The 12,432-nt window shown below is 42.0% G+C and overlaps 1 protein-coding gene across 1 annotated transcript in view; it reads left to right on the top strand.

The window, feature by feature from the left end:
- Window positions 1-111: 111 nt before the first annotated feature.
- HS6ST3 (heparan sulfate 6-O-sulfotransferase 3) overlaps window positions 112-12,432 on the top strand; it is a 652,782-nt gene continuing 640,461 nt past the window's right edge. Inside the window, exon 1 of the mRNA XM_029210572.1 lies at window positions 112-836. Within this exon, the coding sequence (XP_029066405.1) occupies window positions 130-836 (707 nt within the window). The 5' untranslated portion in view covers window positions 112-129. The remainder of the gene's footprint in view (window positions 837-12,432) is intronic.

Here is a 12,432-nt window from a genome sequence, read left to right as displayed (position 1 = left end):
GCCTCAGCGTCAGGGGCATGGAGGAGCGGCGGGCTCGGAGCCGCGCCCCGGAGCCCCCGAAACTTCCGAGCGGGAGCCCGACAGCGTCGCTGCCGCCGCCGCTTAGCCTGCCGGCCTGAGAGCGGGACCATGGATGAAAGGTTCAACAAGTGGCTGCTGACGCCGGTGCTCACTCTTCTCTTCGTGGTCATCATGTACCAGTACGTGTCCCCCTCCTGCACCAGCTCCTGCGCCAACTTCGGGGAGCAGCCCCGCGCCGGGGAGGCCGGCCAGCCTGCCGCCCCGGGTCCCGCCCGCCCGGCACAGGCGCCGCTCGAGGACTGGGAGCGACGGCCCCAGCTGCCCCCGCCACCCCGGGGGCCGCCCGAGGGGCCTCGGGGGGCCGCGGCGCCGGAGGACGAGGACGAGGAGCTGGGGGACCCGGAGGAGGACGAGGCAGAGGAGGAGGAAGAAGAGCCGGACCCCGAGGCCCCGGAGAACGGGTCGCTGCCCCGGTTCGTGACGCGCTTCAACTTCACCCTGAAGGACCTGACCCGCTTCGTGGATTTCAACATCAAGGGGCGCGACGTGATCGTGTTCCTGCACATCCAGAAGACCGGGGGCACCACGTTCGGGCGGCACCTGGTGAAGAACATCCGGCTGGAGCAGCCGTGCAGCTGCAAAGCCGGCCAGAAGAAGTGCACCTGCCACCGGCCCGGCAAGAAGGAGACGTGGCTCTTCTCCCGCTTCTCCACCGGCTGGAGCTGCGGGCTGCACGCCGACTGGACGGAGCTCACCAACTGTGTGCCGGCCATCATGGAGAAGAAAGACTGTCCCCGCAACCACAGCCATACCAGGTACTGTCCCCTGCCGCGTCTCGCTTCCTGCCAACTGCCACCCCCCTCCCAGCTCCCCCAAGTCCCGACCCCGGCGGCCCCGCGCTCACTGGGCGGCGTGCTGCTGGTTCCCCAGCTTCTTCCAGCGGTTCGGCCAGAGGCTCTAGGAGAGCGATAAGGAACCTTTGGATGGTGCCCTGGCCTTGAACTCGCTCCCCCCTCCCCCTCCGTCGATTCCCGCCCCCCCCCAAAGGTGATGGGAACCATCGTCGTGTGTGTGTCCTTCCTTTTGCCTAGCACGGTGTGGCCTCCCTCCCAGCCGATGCTCGGAGGACCGCGCAATGGCCAGGAGGCCTGGGTTAGACTAGCGAGGTCGAATCCTGTACTAAGTGCTGTGAGTGGAAACTCAAACCCGGTAAAAGGCAGGGGGAGCTGGAGGTAGAGAGGCAGGGCAGGAGTTTTCCAGGCATGGGGAAGCCAGAGACGAGTCTAGTGGCTCTTGGGTGGCTGCTCTCCAGCTCAGGAAACAGTCCTCTTGATGCCACTTTGAAGACACACGTTCAAATTCCTGCTCTACCTCTATAACCCTAATTCTGGAGATGGGCTTTGTTGCTGAGCAATGCCAGGGTTTGGACTCATGCTGTTCTCAGCAAGATGTCCACTCTCCCCCAGGCCGATCCATCAACACATTCTGAAAGTATGTGTTAAAATGCCTACTGTGTGCCTGGAAGTGTGGTAAATGCTAGGTGGATTCAAAGATTTAATAAGTAAAATCCCCTCCTTTCAGGATAGACTAGCTTCCTCTCCCCCCCCATCCACACCCGCTTTTAAATAGTAATGCTGCTGAGAATTAGGAAAGTTTGAAATCTTAATAGCCAACGAAACTGCATACCTTATTAACATCCTCTGAGAGACGCATGGGCTTAAGAATTTTGGTTGAATGTTCTTTCTGCCCATTGCAATTTGAAGATTAATCTGACATGCTTGCTCAAAGGACTAAAATATTAAAAGCTTGGAATACTAGTTTATTGAGGTTTTTGTCTCAAAGGTTTCAAACAGTTTGGTGCAAGGAAATAGGACTTTAAAAACTTAAGCTCAGTCTGTTGATATCAGATAGCTTTTGCACCTGACATTATGGAAAAGCTTCATTTACTGGAAGCTACCCAGATTCTGGAATTCACCACCACTGAAGCATCTAATTCTGCTTCATTTCTCCAAGAATGAGCAAAATTTCATTATGGGATTTTTTTACTCTGGCAGCTTTTCAAATACTTTCTCTCCTCCTTTCCCTGTTGAAAGGAAATTGCTGAGAATAAGAAACAGGTTGGACTTGGAATGAAAGCATTAGGCTCCTTCCTTAGGTTTTAAGGACTTTTTACTTTTAAAGATTTCTAATTGTGTAGTGTTTTAGATCCTGCCCTTCTATTTTAGTTTAAGACAATTTTTCAATTGATAATTACTTACAAACTTTCTACCAAAAGACATTATTATTTCATGAGAGAGAGTCTCTGCTACATTTCACCCCAAATTGTACTTTTTGTATTTACACCTTTATGTACTAATTCCTGAATGACCCCAAAGAGTTTACTAGTCTGATTCCCAGCTTCCATTTCACTTAAACTAGAGACTGATTATCACATAGAAACATCTAGTGATTCTTCAGTAGGGATTGGCATTACTTTCTATCAATGTATATAAAACTGTTAGTGAATAGATGAAGATTTTAGAGGAATTAGAGATTATGGAATCTAAAAATAATTGGATTTTTGCTTAGTGATGAAATGCTGCTGCTGCTACAGACCCTGCACAGATTACAGCAGTGAGGTCTTACTTCTATAGGAAATACTTAGTATCTCTCTGCTGTGTGATGTAGGAAAATGCCACCTTGGCTATTTGAACATATGGTTTATATTGCACAGTCAAGTGCTTTTCTTTGTTTAGTGATGGACTCATTTCTCTCAGAATCAGAAGTTATCAGATTATCACCTGCACTGGTTTGCTTTTTAAAAAATTTTTAAAATTTTGTGGTAGTATTTTTTTTGGGACAATTTTTTATAATCCTTCCGCCTGTTGGTCCTCACCCTCTCTTTCTTTCCTGGTATTCTCAATTACTTTTCTTCTCTGGATACTTTAGGAAGGAATGAATAGCTGTGGTTTATGCGAAGTGCCCTGCATCAAAAGCAATAGGGAAAAAGTTGAAGAGATGTTCAGCTGCACCTTCCTCACAGAGAAGATTGAATTAGTTGTCTGTCATGAGAATGTCTGTGTACAGCATTCTACAGTCAACTAGATTAGCTTGGATAATGGAGGGTCCATTTCCACAATGCAAAATGACAGATAATCTGTTGCTATGTAATGGGAACAAGATTCTACTTCAAATAGGGCTGACTCTGAGCAAAATCAAGAAGTAGATCATGTTGACTTTGGTGCCCTAGTCTCTTTGCTTTTGGTTCTCCCAATGTCCCCTCCTTCCCCACTTCTCACAGGGATCAGTGTCCTTGTGGGTCATGTTATATGTAAGTGCAAGGATTATCGAGTCAGATGGACGTGGCTCTTGTGCTTACTAGCTGTGTAAGTTAGTAAGTTGCCCTTTCTGAGCCTCAGATTCTTCATCTTTAAATATGGATAATATTGGTACTTTCCTCTTAGAGGTGTTATGAGAATTAAATGAGCAAATGCATGTAAAATACTTGGTATAGTATCTGTGCATAGTATAATATGCTGGTACACAGCACTCAATACTTACTATGCAGGTGTATAGTAATACTTAAATATTAGTTGCTAATTGTAATAGCAGTATTTCCCCTAATCAAGGCCTTCTTCCACGAAAGGATGTGAGGTCAATTCCTTAGAGCAGCTCAGTGTAAATGGGTCACCTTAATTCGTAGAGATGCCATTTTATGATTATTTGTATGGAGACAGAATTCTAACTTCAAAACATTAAGCAATAAATTGAAAATTATGGATGGTCATTTGGGCATCAGTCATTGCAGAGGACAGGATGGGAAACAGGGGTGGGAGGACACAGTATAACTGGGTCCACATTCTGTTGGTGACAAGAAAAACTGGTTGGAATGGTGAGAGAGGAGTTGGGAACATCTAGGACCAAAGGCAGAAGCAGGGAGCCAACTCTGGAAGGAGGTTTGTGGTAGAGCGGAAGGAACTGTCATAGGGGTTATAAGGGGCCGGGAAGGGGCAAGGCTCTGGGGCTGGTAGTTTGGATCCAGTACAGAGGGCATTTCTGACCACAGAAACTGGTTAGAGTAAGATAGGAAGCTAAGAGGAAGACGGCTTATCTGAATGACCTCTTTTATCATATTAGTGATGATTTCTTCCCATTCCTTTTCTTTCTTTTCTCTTTTATTTATTTGGTAGGATATTCTTTCTCCTTATCTTTATCCTTCCTTCATTATTGCAGTATGTTTCCCCTTTTTGTCTGCATACCCAGGTCTTTGGAAGACTCTTCTTTACCATTGTTGAGTGTGGGTAAAATCGTAGCATTTTATGGCTAAAAAAGACTGAAGAGATAATCTAGTTCCATAATTTATATGGCAAATGGGTTATCTAATACTAAGGAGGTGTAATATGTCTAAAGTTTCCCCAGGGGACCCGTGTCTTCATTTTGATAATTTATATTCAATGTTTTGCCTACTGTTTCTTCTGTTCACAATGACAACTATAGTGGAGAGTGTTTTAAGCACCTACTGTGTGCACCTACTGTGTGATAGGTCTAGGAATACAGTTTTGAACAAATAGTGTCAGCCCTGTGAGCTTGGGCCATTAGGCAAGATGGACCTTGCTCTTCTTCAATAAGTGGGTATCGCTCTCATTCTTAAAATGATGGAAAGAGATTCCATCCATACCTTTTGTAGGGTAGGATGGCAATTGTTTCCTTTTATGACCGCATTCTGTTGGTCCTGTTAGAGTGCTTGGAACCTTATGACCATTGTATTAGATAGGACCCTCTGTGTTGCAGACGATACAAACCTGACTCAGGCTCAATTCAGGCAGAGGGGAATTATTGACTTAATAACCAGAACACAGGAAAGATAGGGGTAGAGTTGGTTTTAAGAATGGTTGAAACTGGAGATTTGGGGACTTTCTCCCCACACCCCTTTTCATATTGAACTCATTGTATCAAATTGGCTTATTCCATGAAATGAGTAAATGGCTATCAAATCTAATAGCTCCACCAGCTAAGAGGAAAGCAGGCCTTCTCTGAGTTCCAATTTAAAACCTTGGGGAATGACTCAGATTAGCCCAGCTTGGAACTTGTGACTATTTTTTCAACCAATCAGTGTGGCCAGGGAAATGAGGGTCTCTGACACACTTTGTATCACAGAACCATCCCATCAGTAGTGTGTATGTGTGTGTGTGTGTGTGTGTGTATCACAAGAAGGAGAGCTAGCATACAGCTTCTGGAAGACCACTGGGTTCTGCATAGTCCTTGTAATTGTGTCGATTATAGTTGTAAATAAGCCTTCAGATCTCTTTTAAAAAACTTTTAAGAAAAATTTTGAGTCAAGCTACTACTCCAGTTTATTCGCAGTATCTGGAAATCATGTCGTAGGAGGAATAATTGAAGGAGCTGGTAATATTTAATAATGGAGATGGGAAAAATAGGAGAGACATAAAAATTGCTTTCAAATACTCAAAGAAGGAAGATGTGGAAGGTGCAGGAGATTTGTTCTGTATTTCTCCAAAGGATAGAATTAGGATAAGTAGGATAGAAGTGATGGGATAAGGATTTCAACTCAGAGTAAGAAAGAATTTCTTAAAATTTATAACTGTCTACAATGAGAATGAACTCTTTTGTGAAGTGGCGTGCTCCCCAGCAGTAAACATCTTAGATGTAGCTAATTAACCAATGATGCTGTAGAAGGAATTTCTTCCTGGGGAAGGGCTTAGCCTGTGTGGCCTTTTATTTTAAGGTTCTGTGTTCTAATCTAAGCTGAGTTCACAGTATCTTTCTTCTCCTCTTTCTTGCCCTGTACAGAGAAAACAAAACAGCCTCCACCACACACACACGAAAGGATTATAAAAATGAACTAGTTAATTATCAGAGATTTGTCAGCATTTCTACCAAGGAAACTTTTAGTATAGCACAGTCTGATGGTATAGACCATTTTACACGTTCAAGGCCAAAAGCAATAAATAGGTCCTGTATACTAAAACGTCTCCTTCTTCATAATAAGTATAAAAAGGTAAGGTGAGAAAATATAACACAACTTGCCACAAAAAAGCCATAACCACTTTGGAACACCATCTGGTTATTGCTTTTCCTTTAGACAGCAGGCTAAAATATATAAGGAGGCTGCAGAGCTCTGTTTCAAGGCTATCTAGAATATTATGGCCCATACTGCTTTCTAAGGGATAATCTTTTTGATGTCTCTTCTAATTAGAAATGTGGAACTGCAAAGAAGGTTAATTTTCACCATCAGGTTTGTGTGCAGTATAAAACCAAGGAGATAAGAGATTATTCTGTCTATATGCCAAATCCACTTATATGTTCAGTACAGGGTCTCTTAAAGTATTGCTTCTGGTTCAAACCACTGATATTTGCTATAAATCAGAAGGAGGTTGAACTAAACCCATAATTTTTTTTTTTTTTGAGTTGTGAAGATAAAACTGGAAGTGGTAGATGGTAAGAGATGATTTATTTTTCTGCATTTTTCTTGCTGGTTACCTTGGGATTTTTGAAAGGGTTGACTTCAGAGAAATAGAAATGTTCATGTAATAATTGGAAGGCAGGTAAATTTAGCCACTAGCGATATGGATTTGCTTAATCTTAGACTCTTATTGTTCCCCAAAGCTAATTATTATCGTCTCATTTTGACTAAGGACAATCAGAAGCTTATGCCATTTGAAAGTTATTTATGCTTGATAATGAATTAAACAGGTTTAATTGAGACTGGCAAATCCTAATGTGATTTTAAGAGTCATGAACTAAATTATTAGGCCAAGAAATAGGTTTAGTATGAAAACAAGTAAATGCGGAACCCAAATTAATATCTTGTAGTAATCAATTATCTTGTTTTTGAGTTTGTTAAATTATGGATATCACAAATAAGTCTCTGATGATTTTAATTGGCTAATATAACTTTGTTTTAATTATAGCTAAGCATTTGACTATGTGTTGGGAGTTATCCTAAATACTTGTTGAACCTAGACAAGTGTTATTTGTTTATATCTTCCTCTAGCAAATACAGTTAGTCAGTAAACATATGCAAAGTTCCCAGTACAGAGACTGACCTATAGATGTTCAATCAGTGTCGGCTAAAAATATGCTCTATGTTCTAGATTACCTTTAAAAAGTATCGTCATAACTTGACAAGACTTTGGTTCTTTGAAAGATGGGATTATCAAACATTTGGTGTCATCCCTCTCTTCTTTTGTCGTGCAATTTCAAATTGTTAATAATTGCCTTTCATAATTAACAAGATGTCAACTCCCCTTGTTCACTAGAAGAAGAGTCAAAGTAAGCATCAAGCCCAAGGTTTATTAGAACATTCTAGAAGCTTTCTCCTCTTACTATGCCACAGATCAGACATTCATTTGGGTACAGACAGATGTTCTTGCCTCTTGGGAAGGTTAATCTCATCATTCATTCTCACTTCAGGGAAAAATCAGCCTAAACCAAGAGCGTGAGAACTCTGATGTAGGATGGGAGGATGAGAAAAGTACCAGTAACGTAGACTCTGGATTATTACTGGTCAAAGCCCGATGGTCGAGGCGGTTGTGGTTAAGGATTGTGATATTGGAGAGTAGTGGAAGGAGACCCCGAGTTAGGAAAAAAGTCCTCAACAGAAATTGGAGAAAATGACAAATATATCAGCCCCTGAATATTCCTGAAAATCGTGCTGATGCCCAGTTTGTGAATGTGATTAGGGTCATGTTTACAGCGTGGGCTGTGAAGTCAAGGTAGCTCGATTTTAATCCAGTTCAACCACTTGCTGTCACGTAACCCTGAATGAGTCAGTTACCTGCTCTGTACTTCAGTTTCCTTCTCTGGAAAATGGGAGGAATAATAGTACTATCTCATGGTGAGTGCTAAGAATGCCTGTGGCACTCTTCAAACAGAGCCCGACACAGACAAAGTCACTATTTTAATTCTCTCATGGGAGTCATCCTACACATCTGCATTGTTTTGTGTGAAAATAAAATGATGTGTGAAGCTGTACTTCCCTCTTTGAATCTGGAACTTTTCATCCTGAACAATGCAAAAATGAACTTGCAAGGTGTGATGCAAAAGAAGAGCCATAAATGATAAAAGTAAATGTTAATACTCGGGATGCCATGGGCACTCAGTGGGCAGTTAATTAATGCTGTGAATAGAAACTTGCGTTCTTCCTTTTCTTCAGCATGTCATTTTATTTTTTATGGGATATTAATGAAACAGCAACAAAAATGTTTAAACACATACAATTAAATTCATAAATGAAGCAGTCCTGCAGTGAAATTGAATTAGTCGCCTGTGGGCACATAAATATTTGTAGTTCATTGCTATTATTAATATAGTACCATGCTTTTTTGGTAAGTACTGGGTCATTTATTGTCAGAAGCTTGCATTTAACACCGTATGTTCACAGTTGCCCCTGCATTCTAGTTTTTTTATAAGCATAAGAGGGTAGAAAAGCTAAACATCTTGATGTCCTCCATATTTATTTATTATATTTTACAGAGTATTTCTTTCAAAGAATTCAAGGTTATGGATGTATGACTGTAAACCTGGATGATAGCTTCTGTATTTTGTGGACTCTAATTAGGAACTTGTAGAATTGTATAGATTTTCTTAAAAAAATGAAAACATAGATCCAGAAGGAAAAGTAAACATGACTTTAAACATAGGTATGTGGTAACTTGGCCTGTGTGTGGAAATCTGCAGGTAGGATCCATATAACACAGTAAAGAAAAAGGTGACATGTCAAGGAAGAGAGAACAGACAGTGATAATGCAGAGAGTAAATTAGAAGGATGCTACGGAGGAGGGAGAGGAGAAGGACAAAAGTAGTCAAGGTGAAGAATGAAATCCTTAAAGAACTGAATCAGAAAGATGGTGATATTGAGAGTTGAGGTCAGAAATGCATCTTGTATGCAATGGTTTGTCTCATTAGTACATTTATGGGAAGTAATCACCTATCTAAGAGGCTGTCTGATTCGCAGTGCTGGTGTATTTGAATGTGGCTGATGTTCTTTTATTTACTTATACATTATTCTTCTGTATCAGGTTGCTGTTTCAAACATTAGTAGCTGTGTTGTAGGTCCTGGCAGCAAACAGAGGTACCAACCACCTCTGGTGTTGCCAGTGGACTAGTTACAGAGGTATGGACCGAGTAAGGGCACCGACATTGAACATGAGTTTCCTTACAGCTAGTAACAAGGGAAGCAGTTAACCACCCTGGGCGTGAAGTGGTGGAGCCAGGCAGGCAGTGTCAGCCTCTCATGTCTGCAGGCACCTGACAGGAGCTACAGTCTTGGAGGTAGGAAGGGCTTCCCCATAGGAGCTGTTTGTAGAAGACAGCCACTGCCAGCAGTAAGGAGCTGAGGGGGCTGGGGTGGAAGGAAATATCTTGACTCCTTTCTCCTCCCACCTGTCCGTCTCCTCCCATTGTCTTCCAGTGGCTGGATTTACCAGGAAGCTAAAGGACAAGCGAGCTTCTCATTCCACATGGCTCACCAAGGCAGAGAAACGTGGAGAATGGATTTGGGGTTGCAGGGGTAGAAGGGAGGATAATGGAGAAGAACTTGCACAGTGACTTGAAATAGTTTGAAGTTTCCTCTAATTCATTTTATGAATGCCCATTTCAATTCTACATATGAGACTAAGAACAAATACCCTTTCTTTTAGTACCTGTACCACATATTTTCTGTATGGACCATTAGTCTCCACCCAAAGAATGGTGGATGCAGCAAAGGGCACTCAGCAGTGGAGCCGCCACCATAACAAGGGACTTTTCACTGAGTCATAAAAGTGATCTTAGATTTGGGTGTCTTGTCCCCGTAGTGCTCCAGAATTGACTGGTGATAGTTACACATTTGGACAGTTGGATCTGTATTATGATACAGAGTGGATAATATACATTTTATCAATATATTTTATCTGTGTGAGGTACTTTATAAATTTGAAGTTATATAACAATATTAGTTAAGACATGACAAAATAATTTGCAAAACTGGCTCTAGTTTGCAAAAGCATATTCACGAGATGAGATGCTTTCTGTTGCTTAGATTTTCTTCCAAGAACATTAAGCACATTAAAAATAATATTAATGTGGCTTTAAGTCACTGAAGGTAACAGGTGAGGGAAGGAAAAAATGCTCACGTTTTTAGTTTTAATTTTAAAGGACTTTTGAAACACTATTTCCATCTTTATTTGGGGGGAGATAGGATGTGCTTGAAAGTATATATTCATGCAACTCTGTATAAAACATTATGAACCTGGAATCTCCTAATATTAGATACTGAAAAATAGTTAAGTGAAGTTGGTATCTGAGAAAACTCCGAGAGAAAAGATAAGAAAAGAACCATCAATTCACTGCTTTAATTTCTAGAGTCAAAAGGCCATGAGCAAGATGCTATTCAACATATGAACGACAAAAGCAATTCTGAGTGCAATGTCTGTACCTAGAACATCCATTGGGATTGGTGCACATGTGTTCAGTTCGTTTCTCCCATCTATAGGAGGGGATTTTGAGTTGCTGGGAACACTGTCATCCGTGAAGAACACAGCAACCTCCATCCTCTTTCACAGCCCTTCTTATGCACAATACTTTTTTGTTGTTCTCTGGGAGAGCATTTTGTGACAAGGTTAAAGTCAGCAATAGTGTGTAAACAGGAGGGTCATCTTCAGGCCCTTACCTCCGTATGAAAGTTACTTGCTGTGAGAAAATGGCCTTAGGGAATTGTTTTCTGCTGGCTATGAAAGGTATTAGCAATAAGGAACCTGCACTCCGTTCAACTGGATTTAAGTCCAGTTAACTTAAAGATTCTGGGAGAGGTTTCAGAGAACGTTTTCTTTCCCATGTGGCTTCAGCGAATTTGTCGTTGTGCCTTTCATATAAGCCAAGAAAGAGGTGGATTAATGGATTGTTCTATTTCTAATAGTTCTATTTATAAACATTTCTATCAGTACTTCTCTTGATAAATAACTATTAAAAGTATTGTGTATAAAAACGTTGGGCAACACAAAGGAACTTAGCTATATTGGAAGTGTCAAATTGATTACCTGATGCATTTTTAGTCTAAAAATATTTGTCAACTATCCTGGTCCATTCTTTGTCTTTTAAATTCAGACTTAAGCCTACAGTACACCACGGTAGATAAATTTCTTTGCTTTGAAAGTTTTATTCTCCTAGTTCCTTATGTGTGCTGTAAAGAATAATTAATGTAATGAAAAAATCAATATCGTGTATAAATTATTTAGGCTTTACTATCATTGTAATTTTCTCTTCAACACTTATTGATCAGCAACAATTCATTTGTTAATTTCTTCCTAATAAGATATTCATTGTATTAGGCCTGTAGTAGTGCTGTCCCTGCACTTTCACAAATAAGTCATGAATTACTAATGATACATGGGACAAGTTAACCTGCTCGTGAGTGCTGTGAGATGGAAAACAGGCAAGGGCAGTCATTTGAGATGCTGTCCTGTAGAAACCTTGTGTAGCCAGACAACTGCTGATAACTAAATGAGCAGACTCTTGCAGGATATTAATTTGTACTTCAAAACTTAACGTGAACCTATTTTTCCAGGTAAAAAATGGTCTTAGCACTGGCTGATTCTGTCTCAGCAGCGTTTTCTAGATCCAGTAAAGCATAGAGGCAAGAACCTAAGTTCTGAAACCTAGCTTTGGGTTTAAGTCCTGACTCTACCATGTATTACTATGTGACCTCGCACACATTGCGTGCATTCTCCAAGGTCTCAGTTCTCGATCTGTAAAATGGTGATAAAACATTCCTACCTGGTGTTAGTGTGGGTTTGCAACCTTGGGGACTCCCCTGGTGAAATGTGAAGGTAGCTCCGTACACAGAGGGCAGGGAGGGACGGAAGAAAGACGCAGATCAGTCCAAGTGGGTAGGTGGCAGGTGTAATAAACAAGGGAACTTACACATGAAGGTAGACCTCTGCACCCACCTGCTAGAATCTTAGGAGTTTACATAGAGGTTTTAACGAGGTTCAGGCATGTAGGCTCTCCAGGTGGTCTAAACAGCACCCTATTCTCTCAAGGCTGCGTTCTTGAAACAGCTTCTAGTGTGAGAATGGTAGATGGAGCATTCATTCCAAGGACAGGGGAGTGGGGCAGGAGCCTCCGATTGCCCGAGCCCGCTTTTGGGTCAACCAGCTGTTGCATCCTTTAGATGACCTCCAAGAATTAGCGATGAAGATCATATGAGTTAATGCACAGAAACAATTATGTGTGCATATGTTTCTTTTTCTTTTTTTTTTTTTTTTTGCGGTACGCGGGCCTCTCACTGCTGTGGCCTCTCCCATTGCGGAGCACAGGCTCCGGACGCGCAGGCTCAGTGGCCATGGCTCACGGGCCTAGCCGCTCTGTGGCATGTGGGATCTTCCCGGACCGGGGCACGAACCCGTGTCCCCTGCAACGGCAGGAGGACTC

This window comes from Monodon monoceros, unplaced genomic scaffold, assembly GCF_005190385.1.
Source record: "Monodon monoceros isolate NGI ecotype Baffin Bay Population unplaced genomic scaffold, NGI_Narwhal_1 Super_Scaffold_8, whole genome shotgun sequence".
Classification (NCBI taxonomy): Eukaryota; Metazoa; Chordata; class Mammalia; order Artiodactyla; family Monodontidae; genus Monodon; species Monodon monoceros.
Note: the sequence above shows the minus strand (reverse complement) of the source record. Positions and strands in the feature narration are given on the sequence as shown.